Source organism: Physella acuta, unplaced genomic scaffold, assembly GCF_028476545.2.
Source record: "Physella acuta isolate Inbredline_101_S28 unplaced genomic scaffold, ASM2847654v3 ptg001814l, whole genome shotgun sequence".
Classification (NCBI taxonomy): Eukaryota; Metazoa; Mollusca; class Gastropoda; family Physidae; genus Physella; species Physella acuta.
This window is the reverse complement of record NW_026733324.1, coordinates 26,167-52,338: the sequence shown is the minus strand read 5'-3', so window position 1 is coordinate 52,338 and position 26,172 is coordinate 26,167. Positions and strand designations below refer to the sequence as shown.

At 37.3% G+C, this 26,172-nt stretch overlaps 3 protein-coding genes and 1 long non-coding RNA gene across 4 annotated transcripts; 2 read left to right on the top strand and 2 right to left on the bottom strand.

The window, feature by feature from the left end:
• Positions 1–279: 279 nt before the first annotated feature.
• LOC131930664 (uncharacterized) lies at positions 280–906 on the bottom strand. The gene has a single exon (XM_059287249.1). The coding sequence runs from the start codon at positions 904–906 to the stop codon at positions 280–282; it is 627 nt and encodes a 208-aa protein (XP_059143232.1).
• A 4,858-nt stretch (positions 907–5,764) lies between these two features.
• Positions 5,765–7,957, top strand: LOC131930663 (uncharacterized). The gene is made up of 4 exons (XM_059287248.1): positions 5,765–5,789; positions 6,119–6,315; positions 6,771–6,981; positions 7,653–7,957. Exons 2-4 carry the CDS (start codon positions 6,172–6,174, stop codon positions 7,955–7,957), a joined length of 660 nt encoding a protein of 219 aa, XP_059143231.1. The 5' UTR covers positions 5,765–5,789; positions 6,119–6,171.
• Positions 7,958–8,298: 341 nt separating this feature from the next.
• Positions 8,299–13,980, bottom strand: LOC131930662 (uncharacterized). Its single transcript, XM_059287247.1, has 3 exons — positions 13,821–13,980; positions 9,746–9,957; positions 8,299–8,640 (listed from the first exon to the last, which is right to left on the bottom strand). Exons 1-3 carry the CDS (start codon positions 13,978–13,980, stop codon positions 8,299–8,301), a joined length of 714 nt encoding a protein of 237 aa, XP_059143230.1.
• An 8,084-nt stretch (positions 13,981–22,064) lies between these two features.
• LOC131930659 (uncharacterized) lies at positions 22,065–23,668 on the top strand. Its single transcript, XR_009384150.1, has 3 exons — positions 22,065–22,152; positions 22,994–23,030; positions 23,633–23,668. It is a non-coding gene; the product is annotated as an uncharacterized LOC131930659 (long non-coding RNA).
• Positions 23,669–26,172: the final 2,504 nt, after the last annotated feature.

The following is a 26,172-nucleotide window of genomic DNA, read 5'->3' as shown; positions in this document are numbered from 1 at the left end:
CCACTCTGGTCTCACTTTTAAACAAACTTCCACTATGGTCTCACTTTCAAACAAATTTCCACTCTGGTCTCACTAGCAAAAAAAACTCCCACTGTGTTTGCTACTTTAAACCAATTTTTGTGTGGTCCATTTTTTAAAAAAACGAGTGCTGTGGACCCAACTTAAACAAAATTCTGGTCTGGTTCCCACTGTAGAAATAAACTTCCTTTGTGGCCCCACTTTAAATCAGACTTTTGTTGTCTCCTTACTTTATAAACTAACTCTCCATTGATCCCCCTTTTAAAACAACCGTCTACTGAAGGGAAACAACTCAATAAACTTGACCCTAAAGTTGGTGCTCATGGTAAGGAACACGAACAGGTTGGAGGTGTGGTTGACAAAATCCAGAACCAAAATACCGCTGAAAGTCAGATTGAACACGTTGTTAAGTCGTTTCCCGAAATAAAACTCCGGAAGTGAGAACTGCACGACGTAGAAGAGAATTCTGGGAAAAAGATTTCCTATGAACAATCCCAGAATCACCAAGAGCATCTTTACGACTTGTTTTTCTTTTGTGCTTAGTCCGGACGTGGAGATTTTAGTGTGCTTGGCTTTCCTGATCAAACTCGACGACGTTCGCAGGAAGTACATCGTTATCCCCGAGGAGAAGATGAGCACGAAAAACGGTAAAAAGGTGAGCAGGATTCGCAAGATTTTGACACCGTCGGAGAATTGCGTCTCGAACTGGTGGTAGAAGTTGGTGAACTTGAGGGAGGCGATGGTGGCGTTGTACTGCGGGCTGTAGATGAAGACGATGTCCGTGGCGAAGAACACCACCAAGTTCAACCCCACAACCACCAGCGTGCTCAGCGACACCATCAGCAGCGAGAACCTCGGCGTGAAAATAGACTTGACCGTGAACGGCATGCTGACGCATAGACACCTCTCAACAGACACGTAGGAGGCGAGGACGTACGAAACGTAGCCCGCAAACGAGACGATGTTTATGAAATACATCTGCGATATCGTTCGCCAAGTTATTCCCGCAGCTGGAGAAACCCACCCCAACGGGATGTTGATTGTGTAAGCAAAATAGCAGGCACATTTTATCATGTCCCAAGTTGCGATTGCGGTTAGAGAAATGTTCACCTCGTCTTTGAAACCTTGACGAAAGAATACTAAAAGATTTATAAAATTGGTGACAGTCCCTAAAAAAGCAAGTAGATTTAGAATGCCGAAGTCCACGATAGCTCCGTAGAAATAGACAATTTCCGCGCTAGCGTCTGCCATCGTTCAGCTCTAAAAATTATTTGACATAAATTTCCAGTAAGTTGTCTCAACATTTTTTTTCCCAGGTAAAAAAAAAATCAAAATGTGTCGTCATATCGAAAACCATGCCATTATTTTTTTCATTCAATTTTTAAAAATAGTTATTTAAAGTTTAACCCCTCCCACGCGGCTTTAGATGTCAAAGAGTTAATGCGCAAGCCTAGCAATTATCAGGTTTAGATGAAGGTGTTGCCAACACAATAATTTGACAAGGCTGTCATTTTGTTTTCGCTTTTCAAAGTGTTGACTCGTGGTATAGAGAGAGGAGATACTAGAAAACAACGTGTCATTATGTGGTAAACTATAGGGCGATGTGCCAATTTGTGTCTGTTCTATTTTCTTCTCGGCGATTAGATGAACCGTTGAACGGTAAATCCGAAAACGGTTGGTATAGATAAGAAAACATTTAAAAGAAACTATGTGATTTAAGATCGAAAACGTAATTATATGTTTTTTTTTAAATTTTCGCGAAATTCAACACGTCAGGTGTTATTTAACTTTCTGTGATGTGCAACTATAATTTAATTTTCTTTTCTAGTTGTGTGGTTAAAAAATATGATTATACGATACAGGAATTCTTACGATGTAAGATGTTATTAAGGAGTAGCGGGCCTTATTTTGCGCTAGCGATGTTCTCTAAGCTAAAACCGTGGGACTTTTTGTTTTGCTTGCTTACGCGATGCCGATGTTTATCAAGTCTAGTATATTTGACATACATTATAAAATGTTATTTTATTTACAACATTTTCGCGATTAATTTTATTAAATCAAACAACAGATCGTGCTGTGCGATACTTTCTCATAAGCTACGGATTAAACATACTGTACGGCGTTTGCGGCAGTCTCCGTAATGATTTTTTGAGGTTAATCCATACTTTCGAAGATACATAATAACATTTTTCTCAACGCCCAGTTGCTCTGTCATTATTTTTGTCCCAGATATTCAAGACCGTTCTAGAATATTCCAGAATATTTGTTTCCAATGTTCCAATATACAACACGATTGAGAGAGAGTGTATGTGTGTGTGCGTGCGTGCGTGCGTGAGTGCGTGCGTTTGTGCGAGCGTGCGTGTGTGTGTGTGTATGTGTGTGTGTAGGGAGGAGGGGGTCGATTCGTGATCATGAGGCTGAAGTATCTTAAAATCTCTAATATAGGTAAGAAAAATATTTTTCTAACAAATGTATTTGAAAAGTAAACAACTATTTTTGCCTATACGAATAGACCTACGAGGACTGTTACTTCATTTTCCATTAAGAAGAAAAAACTGCAATGAAAATGTATTACATTTCTAAGCGATAGAATGTTGATTTGTAAACTCTAAAGGTCTAGCGATAGAATGCTGGTTTGTAAACTCTAAAGGGGTCATCCATAAATGACGTCACGCTTTTTTGACGATTTTTACCTCCCCCCCCTCCCCTCCGTCACACGTCGTCACAAAAAGCCAGACCCCCCCCCCCCTAAAATGACGTCACACCTCAGCCTATAACCCGCCTCAAAATTGCAGTTGAATTTTTTTTTTAAAACATCGATATTTTTCTAAAATCTAGTCTGAATTCTGCCAACATGGAGTATTTTAATAAATTCCTATTACAATTTATTAAAACAGTTTTCAAAAACGCGAAATAACGTCTAAAATTCGTTTTTTAACATTGCTTTTTTATAATGCAAAAGTGTGACGTCGCACCATCTGAACCCCCCCCCCCCCCTTACCCCTCATCACACACCGTCACAAAATTACGGACGCCCCCCTTCCCCCTACGAGTGTGACGTCATTTATGGACGACCATCAAAGGTATGAATTTCGTACAAGGCTGGAAAGTCTTTTCTGACGAACGCGATGTGCTGGGTTAGAATAAAAAACAAAACAAGATGGCAACCAAAAGACCACATTGCTGTCAACCGAAGTGCAAGAAATTGTTTTTTTTTTTACCATCATGTAGCAGGTAATATTTTTTTTAATGTGGACGTAACATATTAACTAGTTAAACTAAAAATACTACGGATAAAGCGTAGATCTAACCATTCCTAGTAACTTGCTGATGAGAATGATTGAAACAAAGTCAATGAGAAACTTGTTGTTGTATCCATATTTCGTTTCACGAGTAATGATTTAGCGTCAGAGGCGTAGCGAGGGGGGGGGGCGGGGGGTGCGGACCACACCGGGTGACACCACTTAGGGGGGTGACACCAAGGCAAAAAAATAGTAAAATATATAGAGAAAAATTTGAGGGGGTGCAAATCGAAAGTTTGAGGGGGGGGGGGGGTGCAAATCGAAAATTGAAAGTTTGTCCCCGGGAAGAGTCGCTACGCCCCTGGGAGGGGGGTTACACCATTAAGTGCCGCACCGGGTGACACCCGACCTCACTACGCCACTGTTTAGCGTTATAAAAAGAAGGATGTGTACGTCCAACTAGGAGAAATGAGAGAAACGACTATAAGTCCCCACTATGAGAAATGGAAATGATGATTATAGATTCAAGTAGACCTATTTGCTTTGTAACAAAAATTGGTCCTCCCTAACGTCAATTTAAAAATAAAATTCAAACCAATACATGCATTGTTTTAGTTTAATATCTATTTTACTTTCTCAGATATTCAACTTTGCATGACGAGGTAGGTTAATAAACCGGGAGTGATCTCCCCTAAACTTTCTCGAATATTCTTATATAAAATAACAGGGGATGGAAACTCGGGCTATAGACATGATTTTTACAAGCTTTTATTTAACTCACTTCCTCTGTCGTAAGTCGTCAGTCGACAGTCTGTCGTCAGTCTAGATAGAAACGTGGGAGTGAAAATTCGGACAGTTATACTTGACCGATACGATTCACACTTGGCACGTGGGTCAAGACATGAAGACAATGCAATCTGAAACTAAATTTGACTTAATTGGATGCCTAATTGATTTTTTATGAATTAATTAAAATTTGGACCGAATTAGTAGGCATGTCTAGCCAACCACACCACACGCGTCATCAATAGCTGCGCCATCACGACCACGTAATGGCTGCGTTCAAAAACCATTGCGCGCCTACTGAACGTGATATTCAGTAGGCGTGCAATGGTTTTTAGTCATGTAACTCTATTGTAGATAAAACATGTAAAGTACTGAAAAAAAAATTCATAAAAAACGTTTTAATAACAAGCTTTTATGTAATGATGCACTAAAAAGTAGAAAATAAATTATAGACTACTATTTAAATAACTATAAAGAAAAGCGTGGGTGTCTTCCTTAACATTAGTAAAGGTATCCAATTGATACTAAAGTGACCCACGCTTTTCTTTATAGTTATTTAAATAGTAGTCTATAATTTATTTTCTACTTTTTAGTGCATCATTACATAAAAGCTTGTTATTAAAACGTTTTTTATGAATTTTTTTTAATCCATTTTAAATACTTAAAGTTTTAAAAATAGAATAAAATCTCGTAGACAAATTAATTGCACACCAAGTGAACGCAAATAAAAAAAGCGCATAATAGTGCGCAATATTATTAGTACTTTTAAAATTTACATTAGTTTTTTGAGAAATCGGAAGTAGCGTAAATTACTACTTCCAGTCAACGGAAATTACTCAAAATTTAACAGAAGGTAGAGAATTAGATCTTTTACTTACATGTGAAATTTCATTTATCTATCTGAAATAGTACTCAAGTTATAGGCTTTTAAAAAATTCAAAGTAGGAAAAGTACCACTTCCGGTTATCGGAAATCGCTCAAAAGTTGATACGGATCTACGATTTTGATAAAATACTTATATATGAAATTTCATCAACCTAGCTGTAACGGTACTCAAGTTATCGTGTTTACACACGGACAGACACACACACGGACAGACACACACACACACAGACATACGGACAAGATTGCAAAATTATGTTTTTCCGTATCAGTGAGGTGTAAAACGTCGAGATTTGTAAAAATCTCGATTTTTTTTTTGCACGATTACAATAATTTCTCTATACTACGTATATACGAGAAAGTAAAAATGTTGCGAGAAATGACTCACACTTTAGTTTCTAGCGGATGTAACAGCTTAAACTGAAATACGTCGGTGATTCAACGACTTCACTCCACAAAGAATTAATATCACGTTGACTATTATTGGCTTACTCATAATATGAGTATATATAATATTATATATTATATAATTTATAGTTTTAAAAAAAAAGCATCAACCTAAAAAAGCGACGAGAGAATCAAATAAATTAGCGGTGTTTAGACTAAGTTTTTTTTTGTTCTTTACTGTGTTTGTGTGTGTGTGTGTTGTCATTTTTACTTCCTAAATGTATTTTATTATAAAACTAAACTGTAACGCAAAAGTTCTATAGTTTAGTGTCAAAATAGCATTATTATATACATGTAGGTGAAACTAACGATACATATCGGTTTTCAATTTATTTAAATTTTGGAAACGGAAAAAAACCTCTTTAGACACTACAATGGAGTTTATGCAGGCTGCAACAAACTTTGTCTTTATCGGTAAGATTTTGAAAAGAAAACATTTATTGCTTATAGTGGTTAACTTAATTTCCATGACTGTTTATGATGTCCGTAGGAAGTCCATGAGTCCACCCAGCAGAGATAGGTACCTAACTCACATTAGGGAAAAGTAAAGGCGGCTGGACATAGTGATGACCACACTATTCCTTAATATGCCTAAGTCGTTGAAAAATAAAAACTCTACTGCCACATGTGTCTTGGGCACAAATAGTAAAAAGATTTATTATATATATATATATATATATATATATATATATATATATATATATATATATATATATATATATATATATATATATATATTTCAGCTATCACAGTGGGAAGTGTTCTAAAATTACACCCATATAACCAGATTGACAGTATGACACACTGTGAAGAAGGTTTAATCGTGGGCAAAGATTTCGCCATTTTCAAAGCCGAGGTTGATTTAGGTAATTCATCTCAGGTTGCTGGTAAAACAGTCAAGGTCGAGGCTACCATTGATGGAGGATCAACGTTTCAACATGTAAGGGGAGGGGGATAATATATTTTATTGCACTCTGTGCGTTTATGTGTTGTTTTTTTTGGTTATTTTGCATGCAATAGTAGGATCATGTTTAAACAATAAAACGTATCAAAGTAATTTTGACTGTCATTACACTATAGTAGTAAAATACATGAGAAAATTCACAAATTATATATATATATATATATATATATATATATATATATACATATATATACATATATATACATATATATACATATATATACATACATATATATATATATATATATATATATATATATATATATATATATATATATATATATATATGTGTGTGTGTGTGTGTGTGTTTACAAAAGATTAAAATACTCATTTACAAACTACACAAATTACATTGCCACGACTTTAAGAAAATTGTACCATGAAAAAAATAATTGGGATTAATTAATCAAAATGTTAAAAATTGTAAACAGCTTTGCCTCGTCAACCTAGAAGAGAGATGCTCTATGTATGCCAAAGGTCACTGTTTCTGCCAGAGGGAGGAGGAGAGTAAGGTCTACCACATCATCATCAACATCTCCGCCACACACAGGTACAGCAACTCGCTGATCCGCGGCCATCTGAAGCATGCGCAAGGATCTGGCTATGATGTAAACACAGTTCGGAGATTCCCAAGGATGTACAGTAAGTCCATGGGAACAAGCAGTATACAATGTGAATGTGATAAAAATACTTTGTATTGCTGTTTATTACAAGTTTTTTTCGCTAATATTCGAGGGGGGGGGGGGGGAAGGTTACATGGGCTAAATTCTAGAGAGCTGCCAAAAACAGAATGTGGTGGAAATGTGTATTTGCATAGCTTTTGCTCCTCTAGGGCTTCGAAGAATGAAATATAGTAAGTCAAGTCCCGTCAGTGGCGTCGCTAGGTCGGGTGTCACCCGGTGCGGCACCTTATGGTGTCATCCAACCCCCCCCCCCCCTTTTTAATGATATCATAGTTGTGTGTACGCATATTTGTCAGCCCTGATAAAATCAGGTCCACAATAGGACTTGTAAGTTCTCGTACTCTCTCACGTTAATGCAAGTCAGGTTAGTTTTCGAACTAAATCAATTGTTGTGAACGGGATTCCCATTGATAACAAAAAACATGGTGGCTATTTGTTATTAGGCCTTGCTTCAAGATTTAAAACTCATCAAAAGTTCCGAAAATGCAACATTTTAAAAAACTTTCAACGCTGTTTTTTTTTTTCATATGACTGGGAACAAATAGATGTGCATGCATGTCTGAATATGAACATTTTGTGGCGGTAAGTATATGGATTTATTAATAGCTTCTTGTTCAAATTTGTTCACAGATATTACAAACGTAACATTCCTTGTGAACAGAACTCACTTGCTAGGGGAGACAACTCTAATTTATGACAACAACATCAGGTTTTGCTGTCCAGACTCTCCGCGTCCTTGTACGGCAATACTTGTTTCTGGCCAGCAAACAATTTCCTCCAATGAAGGATGCGTCAGCGCCGACGTCAGTTCTCTCAATGTCCTTGAAAACGTTTCATTCATTTACGACTTTTGCAAAGGCGAAAAAGTTAGGAAAATAATTACTGTCAGAAAACAACAAACAGGTTTGATATATTTATTTTTCATTGCCTTTTAACTTTTTTTAAGCAATGTTTATTCTCAAAATTTGTTTTTGTATATTTTATTTTATTTATTTAAATAAAATATTTTATTTAAAAACGTCGTAAGTCGAATGTGCATGGGCACAAAAGCGACTCTGTGAATCTTTAGGTAAAATATTAGCTAATATGATTGACAAACCGCGTGAAAAAATATAAGTATGTACAATTCTGTTTTTAATTTAAAATATAGAATCTTTATAATTCTTTGGTAGTTGTACGAAAATAAAATGTGTAGTTTGAGCATGCGTCATGTGTGGTGTTTCGTTCGGGCTGATGTATGTGTCATAAGTTGTTCTACGCCTCAAAATCTGGCAGGTTACGGCTTGCAAACCTTGCAGGCAAGTCGGCAACGTTCCTTCATGTAGCCAGGGTTGGACACACACTGGTTCCTGTTGGCCCACTCCTGGCAACTTGGGTTCTCGTCCTTGCACTCTCTCTCCTCGCTCTCCTCTGGCATGTCACCCAGACAGAGACCGTTCTCTTCGGTCTGACCTTTTCTGCAGGGAGACTTGCAGGACTTCTGGTAAGGTCTTTGCCTGTTCCAGTTGCCCTTGGGGGTGTAGAAGCAGACCAACCACCAGGCGTTTGGGTAGGCGTTTGTCAGGTAGGGACATCTGGTTGACCAGCAGCCGACCTTCTGGGTCTTGTCCCACACAATCTGCAAATATCAAGTGGCATTTGTTATGTTAGAATGTCATTTTCCTTTAAGGGATTCGAGTCTTATGTTACCTGTGTTATTTATGTAAAAAAAAAGTTTCAATTAAAAGACACATACTTATCAAGAAAAAAAAAAGCATAAAACAACATAAGGATCTTGTAGAACGATGTGCATATCAGAACGCAGATTTGGACAATCATATTTAAATTGTATCCTAAATTATTTTTTCTAAAAATTTAGAACCTTCGTACTTAATTGATTAGCAAATCTGGATAGTATTCAGGTGTTCATAATCGACTACCTATATACATCTACACTATTGGACAAACAAACGAAAAATAACAAATAAATAACACTCTCCAAGCTGACCAACCCCTAATACACACTGACGAATTAACGTTTTAGACCGAAAAATCTGCAAATCCCATTAATCCTACATACCAAACTTTAAGACGTCTTGATAAACTCTAAACAAGTATTGACCAACCGTACAGACCACGCCGATCCACACCTTGACTAACCATAGACATACATTGACCCAGCACAGCAACACATTAAGCAATTCCTAGCACTAGCAGCCTCGTCCAGTATTTGACCAGCCCCTCCCCTCCCCACCTTGACCAACCCCACCCTTATCAGCCCTCTCAACCTTGACCAGCCCCTCCCCACTTTGAACAGCCCCTCTTTACCTTGACCAACCCCTCCCCACCTTTTCCAACCCCACCCTTGTCAGCCCTCTCAACCTTGACCAGCCCCTCCCCACTTTGAACAGCCCCTCCTTACCTTGACCATCCCCTCCCCACCTTGACCAACCCCACCCTTATCAGCCATCTCAACCTTGACCAGCCCCTCCCCACTTTGAACAGCCCCTCCTTACCTTGACCAACCCCTCCCAACCTTTTCCAACCCCATCCTTATCAGCCCTCTCAACCTTGACCAGCCCCTCCCCACTTTGAACAGCCCCTCCTTACCTTGACCAACCCCTCCCCACCTTTTCCAACCCCACCCTTATCAGCCCTCTCAACCTTGACCAGCGCCTCCCCACTTTGAACAGCCCCTCCTTACCTTGACCAACTCCTCCCCACCTTGACCCTCCCCTTCCTACCTGTGTGTAATGACAGGACATAAAACACGAGTCCTGGCCGTAACTGTACATATTCTTCTCGTCGAACCACCCTTTGAACCCGTCCTGGATCAATTCCTTCTCAGGCTGCTCCATAGAGGCCCAGGCCAAGTTCTCTCCCCTCCCAGGCAGAGACTCGTGATCGTAGACGCAGCCCTCGGCCCATCGTCTCGCCTGGTTCTCCAGATCCATGTCTGAAAAAAAATAACGGTTCATTACATATTTAATAATGCACACGAATTTTACTGGGTCAAAGGATTTTTGGAGTCTCAATGTTTACAAGCATTTATTTAACTTGCTTCCTTTCAGGGGCGGAACTACAGTGCCGCCAGACCCCGCAATGGGGGGGGGGGGCAGGCTGTTTAGGGGCCCCCGGCTGACCAAAATTAATATTTATAAAAAAAAAATGTGAATTTATTTTTCGTGAATTTTTGCCTTGATATTTGGTTTGTAAAAGAAAAACACTAGCTGCGGTACGATTATCTTTATTTTACAGTCACTATACCATGCTCTTCCGCAAAAGATAAAATCCATTACACAAACTACAGTGTAAAATATTAAAATATAGGCAACTCTTCAAATTTGAAGGACTTCTTTGACTCGTTGCCCCCCCCCCCCCCCCACCCTTGATAGCTAAATAGAGGACACGTAACTGTTTGACCGATCCCCCAAAGTGTACTGTGGCGGATGGGGCAGGGGATGGGGACCAAATAGAGGGCTACAAATTGTCGTCAAATTTTTTATAAATTTAAAAAAAGTTATTTATTGTTGTATTTTTTAACCATCGTCAAGGCCGAGTTCTATTTCCCTACAATCAAACACACGCTGTCGCCGGCAAAATTCTTTTTAAAAAAAAAGTCCATAGCACGAGAAGCCGCTACATATGAAGTGGGCTTTCATGATGCGCGGTTCTTCTTTGCGGCATTGGTTAGGGACCCGAAATCCATTGTACATTTCTCAATGTTAATATGTGTTTGTGATAGTGTTTGAATTTGTATCCTGTACTATCTTGTATCCTACAAATAATAAAACATAATATAAAACTAGAAACTTCAGTTTTATATACGTTTACTTGTTTTTGCTCTTACAAGAAATATCATAGTAAACTTTTAAGGCCTATACTTGGACTTATCTCCCCTGAGTAAGTTTTACAATGGGCGATGCTGAAGTACATAGGCGTTTTGTTGTCTCTTTCAAGATTTTTTCCCGAGCCGACCCCCATCCCATCCCTCTTTCTTAGCCTCGCAAGCTTTTTGTTAGTCGTTAAAAATGTGACGTCATACATACATATATATATATATATATATATATATATATATATATATATATATATATATATATATATATATATATATATATATATATATATATATATATATATATATATATATATATATATATATATATATATATGTATATATATATAGGGGCCCAAAAAAAATTCTGCGAGGGGGCGGGGGGCTTTTTTTCTTGTTCCGCCACTGCTTCTTTTATCTGATTGCCTGTCTGTCGCCACAGATTGAAACTACCAAGCGAAATTTCGAGCACTTCTGACTGATTCGTTTCAAACTTGGCAAGTGGGTCATGACCCGATGATAATGCAATCTGACATAAAATTTGACAAATTGGATGCCACATTTATTTTCTATGAATTAATTAATATTTACTAAATAAAGTAGGGGACCTACTTTTTACGCACTATTATACGAGCATTTGAATGTTTATTTGGTGTGCAATAGTGTTTAGTCATGCAACTCTAGTGTACCGAAAAAAAGATTAAAAACGTTTTAGTGTAAGCCCTGCTAGGGGGGGGGGGGGGATACCTTAAAATCTATCTACCCTTCCCTAGGCTTATCTTTTACCGTCCGGTCCATGCAAGCCCGGCTAAACCAAGACTGGTTAATAATCTAACCTTAGTCTAAATAATAAAAACAAAAAGCTTTTAACAATTAATTAAATTTATTACATGGAACCAATCAAAATAAGAAAGATGATAAACTACAGAATACACAAAACACGACTAAACAAAACAAACTTTTTACACCAAACAAAACAGACGTAATAGAACAAAACACCCGATTTCGTACCACCGTCCAGGTTTGTAACGAACACATACACAAAATAATAAGGGCTAGATGATGTACTTTATACTTGATGGTAAGAGGAACGCCTTCGTCCTCACCTCATCGCTTCAGCACACACAAAAGACAAAATCATCCAGCCGGAAATCGACTTTCACACACCTCACACACTACACGTAAACAAATAGTCCCTAATTCACGGATAACAAACCAAACGCCACGAAACATGCAACAGAAATATATTAAAAGACACTTAATATAAACCTTGACAACAATATAAACGAAATATATACAAACTAGCTGTAAACAGGGACATAAACAGTGAGACAGCGGCGCCATAATACGGGACTACACAACTAAAAAATACGAATAATTTACGACATGAAACGAAACGATACATCCGCCTTCTAAGTTACGTTTTTCATCGCTTATAGTAGAGTGATCGCTTGCATTATTGTGATGTATAGTATTTATTTTCTACTTTTTAGTTCAATCAGAAAACGTGGGTTTTTAAAAACTTTTTTAATGATAATTATTTTCTACTTTTTAGTCTTTGTCTGTTTGTTTGCATTAAAATCTTGCTATCGATTTTATCTTTTCGCATTCACTTTTTTTTTTGGTAAACGAAGACAACTCGTAAAAAACACGTGCCTTGAACCCGTGTCGAGTGGGTTAGCAATCGTGTGCACAACCACTCGACCATATCGTCTCCCCCATACTGTCCACCAGTTGTTACGGTTGTTTGTACACAAACACCGCGTGAACACTACTCAGTAAAAAGAGGGAAAGTACCGAACCTTGTTTTCATCAAATTACAGTTACTGGGTTATGTCCCCTTTTCCCCACGTTTTTACTACAATTATATAGCGGTCTAAAATGCTCAATAAAATGTTTCCATGGATCAATTTAGTAATAATAACAATTGAATATTCTATGGTCATCGGAAACAAAGCTTCCCTGAAAATTTCAGCGCGCTAGCTAACCGGGAAGTGCCCGAAATATCGATCGCAAGATTTGATTGGAGAACCAAACAAACAGACGCGAAAGCAAGTTAAAGAAAACGTGGGAATAACATGAAATTTGAAAGTTTTCACCGTTTCACTCCTCAGTCCTTCATCACATCCGGAGTATAGAGGACTTATTTTAATCAGGAAAAAATTATAAATACAAATATATAAACATTTTGGCGTTTTATGCGTTATCGAGTCGTAAAAACTGGACTTAGCAATTCTGTCCGTTGTCTGTGTGTCCGTGTGTCCGTGTGTAAACACGATAACTTGAGTACCGTTACAGCTGAGTTGATGAAATTTCATATATAAGTATTTTATCAAAATCGTAGATCCATATCAACTTTTGAGCGATTTCCAATAACCGGAAGTGGTACTTTTTCTACTTTGAATTGTTCAAAAGCCTATAACTTGAGTACTATTTCAGATAGATAAATGAAATTTCACATGTAAGTAAAAGATCTAATTCTCTACCTTCCGTCAAATTTTGAGTAATTTCCGTTGACCGGAAGTACTAATTTACGCTATTTCCGATTTCTCAAAAAAAGCATGTAAATTTATAAAGTACTAATAATATTGCGCACTTTTATGCACATTTTGTTTTGGCGTTCGCTTGGTGCGCAATTCTTTTTTTTCTACGAGATATTATTCTATTGTTAAAAGTTTAAGTAATTAAAAATCTTGTCTATATTTCGAGTTACTTAAGAATATTCGAGAAAGTTTAGGGGAGATCACTCCCGGTTTATTTCCTATCTTTTCCATAGGATCTCTCAGATACTTTGGAATGCAAATTTATAGGAGTTTAAATTTATTATATTTTACACTGATTATATTTTTCCTAAATAATTCATTTAAAAAAAAAATAGAATCGTGATATAAACTATTTTAAAACAACAAGTACTGAATCCATTAATGTAGCCACACCTCCACCCAGCTAAGAGTAGCCTCCCTTTGTTGTGTATGACGTACCGTAGATGAGCTTGTTTATCTGGCAACCTCCTTCCTTCCTCCTCTTGTCGTTGTGAAGTTCAAGGACGTAGTCACGCATCTCTTGGTTCCAGTTGGACACCAGCGCCAGAGAGGCGACAAAAATGGCGGAAAAACACGTCACAAGCAGAAGACAATTCATGGTTCTGGTTTAGCTGAAGTTCCCTGCAAATTGTTAATATAATAAAGTATTGATGGTTTTTTCTTCTTTTTTTACAAGCTTTTATTTAACTCACTTTCTCGTCAGTCTGTCGTCAGTCTGTCTAGATCGAAACGGCCGAGTGAAATTGCAGGCACTTCTACCTGACAGATACGGTTCGTAATTGGAATGTGGGTCAAGACATGAAGACAATGCATCGTGTCATTAAATTTGACTTAATTGGAAGCCTAATTAATTTTTAATAAATTTTAATAACTGTAAAACGTAGAACTTAATTATATTCAGCTGGCGTAATATTACAGTGCTGACAATAATAGTTATAAATTGTACTACAATAGTTGCTTCTATATTTGATACTCACTATATTATGATTGACTTTTCAAAGCTAAATAGGGTTGAAAATAAATGCATTTTTTAAATTAGTAAAACTCTCATTATTATTCATTACACTAATTGCATCAGGAAAACATTACACAGTGTGTTTCAACACGAAGGGTGTAGCTAAATCACTATTTAAAAAGACTGATTGGTGTTGTACAGCAATATATTACTTGAAGCAGTGGCGTAGCGAGGTCGGGTGTCACCCGGTGCGGCACTTAATGGAGTCACCCCCCCCCCCCCCCCAGAGGCATAGAGACCCTTCCCAGGGACAAACTTTCAAATTTTCGATTTGCACCCCCCTCAAACTTTCGATTTGCACCCCCCCCCCTCAAACTTTCGATTTGCACCCCCCCCCCTCGAGTTTTTCTCTATATATGTTGCTATTTTTTGCCTTGGTGTCACCCCCCTAAATGGTGTCACCCGGTGCGCTCCGCACCCCCCCGCCCCCCCCCCCCCCCTCGCTACGCCCCTGACTTAAAGAGAATTAGAGCCAGTTCTCGCCTAGAGCCTCTGTTTTGTGAGAGTTAAAAAAAACCAGTGATCTAACTGAACCCACGAGGTAAAAAATAAATAAAATAATGTATGTGTTACTTCCTTCCTTATACGGAAACCGGCTCAGAAGGTTCACTTCCATTAGCCAGGCAGGCCTCAGTGTAGCAAACTCCGACCACAAGAGTTCCCCACACATCGGTCGCTACTTCCGTGGGCTCTCACCGGGCTTTCCTTCCCCACCCACCAGACGCGGGACGTCGTCCCACCGCCTGGTACCCAGCTTGATCGTGGGGGGCATTCCGCCAGATCAAAACCCTCTAGCTACTGTTATCTGCCACTGGCCATTCCGCACCCACTAGGCGGGACATGAGTTTGATCGGACCAGTGGCATTATTCCGAAGCCCCGTTAAGGCCGCCGCTTAAAGTCAAAGAAAGATCTGGCGGCGGACTCTTTTGGTTCCCGGCAGTCTTGCACCTCTCCTCCCCCACGCTATTATGTGGGGGACTTGGGAGTCCGACGTACCAGGCTCTTCGGAAGAGCCGAACGCATACAGCAGTTCTACTCGGCCAGATCAAAAACCTCTAGCTGCTGTTGGCTACCACTAGCCATCCCGTACCCACTAGGGGGGGTCATGAGCTTGGTCCGACTAGTGGCACACATCCGAAGCCACGTGAAGACCGCAGCTTAAAGTCAAGACATCTGGTTAGGGTCGAGAGTAAAACCCTTCATGGTTCCCGGCAGTCTTGCACCTCTCCTCCCCCACGCTATTTAGAGCAAGCAACGGAGATTCGCCCGTCTAGTGCGGACAAATCTCCTGGCTCGTTATCATATAGGGGACTTGGGAGTCCGACGTACCAGGCTCTTCGGACTGTATGTGTTACTATAAGCTTCAATAAGCGAATAGATTATAATGTATGTGTATTTAATTATTACTAAAACATATAACATAGTTTATCACAACAATATTTTTTAAATGCACTAAAACGTTAAGAACATTTTTAATACGATATTGAAAAGGGTTGGTCGAAAACTTCAGAATTCAATTAAAAAAAATAGCTTTGGGTTGACCAATACTCTAAACAGATAGTGTCTCTTACTCGGTGATATTTGATTAACATATGTTTACATATTTTAATAAGAGCATACGCATATATATTCTGTACTAAAGTAACCTCCCTAAACGTAACAAGCTGTAATATAACAACAGAGAACTACCGCTGGTTTCATCCAACAGTCTGGCTAGATATTCTTAGGAAGACAAATAATTTTTTTCTACATAAACAACCTTAGTTGTCATTTGATATAAACTTCAATAGTCGAAATACTAAACTAGATAAAAACCACTCGAATATGTAAAGTGGTATAGCTAGATATACATTACACAGATTTATATAGTGATTAGCTAGGCCTACATTACACTGACATATATAGTGACATAGCTAGACCTACATTACTCTGATCTATATAGTGATTCATCTAGTAGTAGTATATTAGGTCCCTTTTGGTTAGCATGGCGCTGGCGCTGGAGGATGTGGTGGGTGAAGGCGCAAAGGATATATAGTAAAATACTCACCCACCCACCTGGGTGAGGGTGGGTGAAGTGGGGTGGCGCAGGGTGGCGCAGGCCGGCGGGACAACGAGATATAGGAAAATAATCACCTACCTGGTTGAGGGTGGGTGAGGCGGGTGGGTGAGGGTGGGTGAGGCGGAGGGGGAGTAGGTCAGTAGGTCACCGGAGAGTTAGACATGTTATATAGTAAAATACTCCCCCACCTGGCGAAGGGTGAAGGGTGAGGGTTAGACGTGTGTGTTATATAGTAAAAAACTCCCCCACCTGGCGCAGGGTGAAGGGTGAAGGGTGAGGGTTAGACATGTTATATAGTAAAATACTCCACATCCTGGGTGAAGGTGGGTGAGGGTGGGTGAGGCGGGTGGGTGAGGGTGGGTGAGGCGGAGGTGGAGTAGGGCAGTAGGTCAACATACAAACAAAATGAATTAAACCAATCAAATAAACAACAAATAAACAACAAACAACAAAAAAACAAACAAACATATAACCCTCACCCTTCACCCTTCACCCTGCGCCAGGTGGGGGAGTTTTTTACTATATAACACACACGTCTAACCCTCACCCTTCACCCTTCGCCAGGTGGGGGAGTATTTTACTATATAACATGTCTAACCCTCCGGTGACCTACTGACCTACTCCCCCTCCGCCTCACCCACCCTCACCCACCCGCCTCACCCACCCTCAACCAGGTAGGTGATTATTTTCCTATATCTCGTTGTCCCGCCGGCCTGCGCCACCCTCTTCACCCACCCTCACCCAGGTGGGTGGGTGAGTATTTTACTATATATCCTTTGCGCCTTCACCCACCACATCCGCCAGCGCCAGCGCCATGCTAAACAAAAGGGACCTAATATACTACTTCTAGATCTATATTACACTGATCTATATAGTGATATAGCTAGACCGACATTATACTGATCTAGAATAGTAATTCAGCTAGATATACGTTACACAGATTTATATAGTGATTAGCTAGAACTACATTACACTAATCTATGTAGCTTTATAGCATGACATACACCACATTAATATCAAGAGAAACTCACCTGTCACCTAGAAGCTGACGGTACCAGATCAAAGTTTACTGGTGCTACGATTCTCTGTTAGTACCCACTGGCTTATATAATCCCGCAGCTCTACAGCAATTATGGAAATAGAAAATTTACCGAAATGTCAGTCGAAGAAAGCTTTAATTATATATTCAAATGAAATTGCCTGCCATTATATAATATCTAGAAATTAGCAATTTCCCAGCCCTATCGTTTTATTTTATCGCCCACCCCACGACATGAAATCCCTACTTTGTATGAGAACCCAACATCTTTTTTTATCTACCCCATAAACCCTAGCCTTTCGGGTCAACCTACTGATCGCTTATATTACAGTATAACCCCAGAAAAGGGCAGTAGTGTACCTTCTTTTAAATGTTTATAAGCCGTAAGTTTTGAAACGTGTTGTGAAAAAGAGGAATTCCTAAATTGCCCTTCATTGAAAAAGTATTGTAAAGTGAATAAATTAGTATAAAAAAATTATCCATGTAATTAATTATTTTTAAAAAAAGTTAATTAATCTCTATTATTTTAATGTAATGTTTAATTGTACTAAGAAGCACTTCCCTTTCGATGCACGATAATTATTGTAAAATGTAATATGGTGAAATGCTTTGAATATATTTCAGACAAGCCTCTCTCTCCCCTCTCTCTCTCTCTCTCTCTCTCCCTCTCTCCCTCTCTCTCTCAAAACGCAGCTCTCTTTGATCAGCTTTTACTACATTTCGAAATGTCTCCATTACAGCCACTTTAGTTCAGGTATCTACTGGTCTCTCTCTGTGCTGATGCGGCTGTCCTGATCTGCTCGTACAGCCTCGAACTTTACACTTCATCGAGTTGTTTCCAGTGGCGTAGCTAGGGGAGGGTGGGTGGGGCGGCTGCCCCGGGCGCCGATCCTAAGAAGGCGCAAAAATGGGCGGGAAAGAGTTTAAAAGGTTATTTATGCTTGGATATTTAATTCAAGTCTCGTTAGTTAGGGAGAGATAAAATTTTCTAACTAAATCTACTGCTGTAAACGGGATTCCTATCGATAGAAAAAAAACATGGCGGCTATTTGTTATTAGGCCCCGCTTCAAGATTTAATAAACCGGGAGTGATCTCCCCTAAACTTTCTCGAATATTCTTATTTAACACTTTATATATTCATGCATATATATATATATATATATATATATATATATATATATATATATATATATATATATATATATATATATATGTAAGCCCTATTAATACTAATAGTTTCGCTGTCTGTCTATCTATCTATCTATCTGACAAGAACGCTATAGAGAAAACACAAGCAATTTAAAAACGTTCACAGTGAAACGAAAACGAAATATGACGTCAAGCCGGAGAGTGCACACAGTAATATGACGTCATTGATTCTCGAGTAAACATTGAATAAAAAGGCAATTTTGTCTAATCTAAATGGTTTGCGTGAAGAGTTTCTTGCATACAATTCTTCGGGTAGGGGCGAAGCCCCACCCCCCCGCGTAAGAACGTGTGAGCACCCCCCCCCCACCTCCCCAACTCAAAAGAAATTTCTTCATCGATACTCTATAATAAAATTACCGCCTAATTAATGTGTCTAATCTAAAAAGTGGTTTTCTTGCAATTTCTTTAATGCAATTCTTCGGGTAGTGGCTAAGCGCGACACCAGTGTTTCTTTCAGACTTTTTCCTCCCCGGAGAGGGGTGGGGGTACTTGAAATTTTCGGGGGCGGGGGTAGAATTTTCGGGGAGGGGGCGGACACTGGAAAAAGTATATAATTATATTTCGTTGAATGGGACGGTAGACATGTTTTGTGGTGTGTGTTATGGGGGGGGTGGGATGGGGGGCGGGGGGGGGGGGGGCGGAGCCCCCTCCTCCCAAGTAGAGTTGCCTGAAAGAAACTCTAAATGCGACTTTTGTCATGAATGAGATTAGGTGCATGGTTTAGGGATATGCCTATGACTATATTTTATATAAATTAAAGTACCGATTCTGAATAAAAATCCGTTTTCAATGTCATTTTTTCGTTTCCGGTTAAATTGAACTAAGGTGGTGATTTTGGTTTTGGTTTTAGTTTAGAGAAAATAGACAGCACTATCTACCTAGCGCCCGTTGTATCCTCAACGGGCTATTTTTCTCGTATATGCATAGAGTTTTATATATATATATATATATATATATATATATATATATATATATATATATATATATATATATACCTATATATACATACATAAAAGTGTTCATTGTGTTACTTATCAGATAAACCGGTATCAAATTTGATACTTAACCCTTACACCAGACAAGAAATCAACACTACAGTTAGTGACAAGAGGAAACACAACATAATTTTTAAAGCAGAGGCCTATGTCGTAGGTTGGACAGAGGGTCCTGTTCAAGTGCAGTTTTACCTGCTCAAGACGGGGAAAAAGATGTTCACAAACGTGAGGTTTTATTTCGTTTTTATCTTATAGAAAACTGTAACAGTAAGGCGAGGTGCAACATTTGCTTAGCTTTTTCAAAACACTTTAAAGCGTCTTTACTAAATACATGTTAACACACACACACACACACATACACACAGAGAGAGAGAGAGAGAGAGAGAGAGAGAGAGAGAGAGAGACGTACGTACACACACACACACACGCACTCAACACATTCATACATGTACATACCCTATCTTTACTAATAAGACTGTTATTATTATCGTTATCAATAGCTCCAAACATACCTGAAAAAGGATTCAAACAAATCATAAAACGGATAAAGAACTTCCCCTAACAATAAGATCGTCAATGTCAAATAGATTTTGACGCTGTCCATATGATTGTAAATATACTAAATAATATTTGTTAATTACTGCACACTGCAGCTCATACTAATGAAATGCTGGCACAGGAATATTGTTATTAATAAACATTCGGGTACCTTGAAAATTTGGTCCCAAATTACCGAAATAATGCGCTGTCCCATTTGTTACTTGTCCCACTTCTCACCACTCTGACCTATATATATATATATATATATATATATATATATATATATATATATATATATATATATATATATATATATATATATATTTATATTTATATATCTGAAGCTCTGCAACGTGAGTCTAACCAATGGATGTGTTCCGAACCTACAAGCCTTGTGTTACTGTAACCACACAGACAGCACCAACACACACCACATTGTGGTCAACCTAACAGCTGACCTTGACTACAGTGATGCTCAGATCCAGGCCCGTCTGGTCAGTGACAGTAGTGCCAGTATTTACAGCCAAGTCCAGCACTTCCCTACTATATACAGTAAGCTTATCTTTAATTATGAACAATAAGGTAATCTTTAATTATGTACAATAATATTATCTTTAATGATATACAGTAAGTTTATCTTTAATTATGTAAATTAAGGTTATCTTTAATGATATTCAGTAAGCATATCTTTAACAGAGTTTCTTCCAGGCATCTCTTCGGGGGGTGGGGGGGGCTTCGCCCCCCCCCCCCCCCGAATTTTTTTTACCCCCCCCCCCCCGCCCCCCGAACGAAATGAAATTTATATAATTTATATAGAAAATATATACTTTTAACAGTGTCCACCCCCCCGAAGAAAGTCTACCGCCCCCCCCCCCCCCCGAAAATTTCAAGTGCCCCCCCCCCCCCCCCGGAGAAAAAAGTCTGGAAGAAACACTGATTTTTAATGATAGTCAGTAAGCTTATCTTTAGTGATATACAATAAGCTTGTCTTTAATGATATACAATAAGGTAATCTTTAATTATGTACAATAATATCATCTTCAATGATATACAGTAAGTTTATCTTTAATTATGTAAAGTAAGGTTATCTTTAATAATATACAGTAAGTTTTTCTATAATTATGTAAAGTAAGCTTATCTTTAATTATGTACATTAAGCTTATCTTCTACTGTATACAGAAAGCTTATCTTCTACTATATATAATAAGTCTATCTATAACTAGATAAACTCGCTTAATTTCAACTGTAATTTCTACTGTATACATTAGGCCTATCTTCTACTACATACGGAAGGCTTATCTTGTTCTATATACCTTCCGTTATTACACCATTAAATAGACAGACCATTCAATGAAAGCTTAGGGTTTCTGTCATTACAACCATCGGATATTTGTAAAGCTCTGAATCGTTATCGCTATATGTTCCATTAGAAAAACAATGTCGTACTTTCCATGTATAAGATTAACATATTTTAATCGCTGAGTTTTATGATGGAGAAAATTGCGTCTACCTTTATCAGTTTTTTTTTGTTATATAAAAGTGAAGTGTTACATTACAAGTTAACATTGAGAAGACTATTCTATGCTAGACATCTGAAACATTTTAGGTAGTTATTCATCTCCAAATGTATAATTTAAAAGTATTAAAAATAAATAAATAAATAAATAAAAAATAAATAAATAAATAAAAAACAGTAAATTAGATAAGAGCTCATGTTCGATCGTTGGTGCTGTGATTGAGCAGTTCTGTCGAGCACACGAGCAACACCACAACTCAAGGCTTCACGTTTTCTTTACCTTCGTCTCACAGGTGACTTAGACCATGACACAGAGAGTCCTCATCTTCTGGTTACCGTGGTAACGGTACCTGGCGCTGTGCTGCTCCTGTCGGTGTTGATATGTTGCGTCATAGGTAACTTCACGATTAGTACAGCTTTATTTGTGATTCATAGGTAACTGCTGCATTTATAGACATCTTTGTGTGATAGGTAACTACAAGATTCTTATAGCTTTATGTGTGATTCAAAGGTAACTACTGCATTCATAGACATCTTTGTGTGAAACAATTCCAGATTCGTAAACTATTCTGTGCAACTGTGATGTGTAGTAGATTTTTCTTTTCAGTATCGTAGAGTGTCATATAAAACTATGTTTGTCGTATTTTGGTTGTTCGTAGTAGCTTTGATTAAATTTAACAAGGGGTGGGATGGGTAGGGCAGGGCTTCAGCCATCTAGAACAATACAAGGGTATCGTGATAAGTACTTAACAACTTTATAAAGATTATGAGTAGGCCAATTATCGAGGTGATAAATACATTTTCCGTTGCTTATTTTTTGTCCTTTCTTTAAAAATAGATTGTTACTTAAGTTTAAAGGTAGTACATTTTTTTTTCTTAGGGAGAGAGATGTTGATGACGATTAGTATCGGGTAACAACAACTGTTATATGAACTTTGTTATGTCTACCCCCCCCCGCCCCTCTCCCCCCAATCCCCACCCCTACCCTGTATGTTTAAACACAGTTACGTAATATGTCTGTTTACCCTAATGTTTAGGAAGACGAAATCAGCATATATATATATATATATATATATATATATATATATATATATATATATATATATATATATATATATATATATATATATATATATATATATATATATATATATATATATATATATATATATATATATATATATATATATATATATATATATATATATATATATACTTTTTTAAATTTGATTTTAGCGATATACAAGAAGAAAGTGGTCAAGGTCCGTTTAAGGTAACTATTGGTTTATCATACTGTAGTCCATTACATTTGTTGAGGAAGTGATGCCACTGACTTAGGCTCCATGAAGGATGAATCAAAACATAATGTATGATGATTTAAACGCGATGTGACATACGTCAATGTTACACTTTTTGAACCTAGTGGAAGATAGTGTTGACCTGTTTCAGTGACCTCGGCATGTGAGGCTTGGTGTGGTCAGCATTAAAGCATAGCCGGCTTTACCCTCCCTTACCTGAGTCAGGTACTCGTTAGAGCTGAGCTGACTCGACTCAGGCAAGTCTTATAGACCAGAGCCTGAGATCCGAACTCGAAATCTTCGGCGTATTAGCCGTGTGCTCTACAATCCGACCACGCCGTCCTACAAACGCTACGTAAATATTATCACAAGTAGCCAATCAATATTATTCATTAATCTCAATAACGGATGCATTTTATTAAAAGTTATCATAAGGTCAATTTTTCTGTGATTTTTGCCAAAAAAAAAAATTTGTTACGAAAATGTAGGATAGTCAAATCTAAATTTATTTCTTGCTCAGTACTATTTTTACTTCAACAATTTCTTTAGCTAATAATCCGTTCAAATTTTTTTAAAGCTCAAAACAGCGCAGGAGAAATTTAAAAGATGAAAATGGTAAGTCCTGGTAATTTTATTTTATAAGAGGAAAAACATTTTATTTATAAGTTTTCTTGAAACTATATATTGATTTCGTGTGTATTGTTGATCCTTTAGACGAGACCAGAGCAACTGTCATGGAGAGCACCGAGTATCCCTTTCAGGATTGTAGCTTGTACGAGTATATTGATGACTGTAACGATGGAACGCGAACAAAAATTGGACGGAACTCACAACACGATCTAATGGTTTGGTTTGGAAATACAAGGGAGGTAATCGACAAGGGAGGTAAATCACGTGTTGTGTTGAACTATGACCTGAGTGGCGGGGCTAGTCTCCGTAGGTCGCAGCACCGGATGTGTGACGTAGCTGTGGTCGGTGATGGGTACTTAGCACCTGCTGGAAAACCGGAAGTGGATGTACAGAGTGATGGTTACGTCACACCTTTTGGAAGACCGGGAATAGCTGTAGTAGAGGACGGCTACATAACACCAATCTGACAACAGGCACAATCTGTCTTTTTATTAGGGTTTATGTGCAATCAGTACACTTGCTACATGTCATGACCCAAACGCATTTTTAAAAATTTGTTTTTTTTTTTAAAATAAAACATGAAGAAAATTGTATTAACAATTACGATACAAAGGACTATTCGTTAATATCAATAATACAAATCTATTCTAGGGATTTAAAAAAATGCATAAAAGCGTATTAAAAACAATGTTTTATGTAACAATTACAATGCACTAAATAAGAAGAAAAAAAAGATTTTCTTTAAATATATAATAAAGAACACATATTTAAATAACTATTATGCTGAGTACATAGAGAAATGTCGTGCCATCATCATCCATGACATATAGTATGTTGTGTGGACACAAAAAATATAACATACACATCATCAAAAAAATAAATATCTTCTAGAACAAGATAATGTATCCCTCTAGTTAAAATTAGTTTGCCTAAAGTGTACGTTTAATGAATTTAAAAAAAAACAACACAAGTACAAATCATTTTATTAAGTAAAAATTTTAATTCGCATTTTATTTTAAAATATAAAAAAAATTATAATTATTGTCGTCAAACAACTTTACTTATCAGATGCCAGTCAAACAGGAAAAAAAAACACCTCTAAACTACAATTTAAAAAAATTAAATAGTTACAAATAATCTGATACATCAGCACATGAAACCCACAAAAAGAAATTAAGCAAACACAAATTGGAATATTTGTTTCAACATAACTTTCCACAAAGGTGTGCAAATGGGAAAAAACACATACAAAAATCGTTTCTAACACACAAACCTATAGGCCTATTGATAATATATAATATAATATATATAATATAATATATTGATAATATATCATCATTTACAGCTCCGTGACTACATACTAGAAAAATGGCATGTAACATTATTTAGGTGTTACAATAAGCAAGGAAAAGAAAAAAAAATAATACATTTTCTAGACTGGTATCGTTACAGATACATCATTGATAGACAACAAAAACTAGACAGAAAAATCAATACATCTCAGGTTTAAAATCTAAAGATCTAGATTAAACACAGGAAATTTATAAAACTGTGACCAACTCAGGTTTAAAATCTAAAGATCTAGATTAAACACAGGAAATTTATAAAACTGTGACCAACTCAGGTTTAAAATCTAAAGATCTAGATTAAACACAGGAAATTTATAAAACTGTGACCAACTCAGGTTTAAATTCTAAAGATCTAGATTAAACACAGGAAATTTATAAAACTGTGACCAACTCAGGTTTAAAATCTAAAGATCTAGATTAAACACAGGAAATTTATAAAACTGTGACCAACTCAGGTTTAAAATCTAAAGATCTAGATTAAACACAGGAAATTTATAAAACTGTGACCAACTCAGGTTTAAAATCTAAAGATCTAGATTAAACACAGGAAATTTATAAAACTGTGACCAACTCAGGTTTAAAATCTAAAGATCTAGATTAAACACAGGAAATTTATAAAACTGTGACCAATTCAGGTTTAAAATCTAAAGATCTAGATTAAACACAGGAAATTTATAAAACTGTGACCAACTCAGGTTTAAAATCTAAAGATCTAGATTAAACACAGGAAATTTATAAAACTGTGACCAATTCAGGTTTAAAATCTAAAGATCTAGATTAAACACAGGAAATTTATAAAACTGTGACCAACTCAGGTTTAAAATCTAAAGATCTAGATTAAACACAGGAAATTTATAAAACTGTGACCAACTCAGGTTTAAAATCTAAAGATCTAGATTAAACACAGGAAATTTATAAAACTGTGACCAACTCAGGTTTAAAATCTAAAGATCTAGATTAAACACAGGAAATTTATAAAACTGTGACCAACTCAGGTTTAAAATCTAAAGATCTAGATTAAACACAGGAAATTTATAAAACTGTGACCAACGCAGGTTTAAAATCTAAAGATCTAGATTAAACACATGAAATAAAACAGGGTCCTACGTGTCGGAGCACACAATAATGCCCAAATGAC

What these genes read in the sequence shown, in the direction of transcription:
- LOC131930664 (XM_059287249.1), bottom strand. Translation starts at nt 906, where the DNA reads ATGCCGTTCACGGTCAAGTCTATTTTCACGCCGAGGTTCTCGCTGCTG.
- LOC131930662 (XM_059287247.1), bottom strand. Translation starts at nt 13,980, where the DNA reads ATGAATTGTCTTCTGCTTGTGACGTGTTTTTCCGCCATTTTTGTCGCC. An exon ending in GATAAACAAGCTCATCTACG is followed by an intron (nt 9,958 to 13,820) that starts GTACGTCATACA and finishes ATTTTTTTTCAG; the next exon opens with ACATGGATCTGGAGAACCAG. An exon ending in TGTCCTGTCATTACACACAG is followed by an intron (nt 8,641 to 9,745) that starts GTAGGAAGGGGA and finishes TGATATTTGCAG; the next exon opens with ATTGTGTGGGACAAGACCCA.
- LOC131930663 (XM_059287248.1), top strand. Translation starts at nt 6,172, where the DNA reads ATGACACACTGTGAAGAAGGTTTAATCGTGGGCAAAGATTTCGCCATT. An exon ending in GAGGATCAACGTTTCAACAT is followed by an intron (nt 6,316 to 6,770) that starts GTAAGGGGAGGG and finishes AATTGTAAACAG; the next exon opens with CTTTGCCTCGTCAACCTAGA. An exon ending in GAGATTCCCAAGGATGTACA is followed by an intron (nt 6,982 to 7,652) that starts GTAAGTCCATGG and finishes ATTTGTTCACAG; the next exon opens with ATATTACAAACGTAACATTC.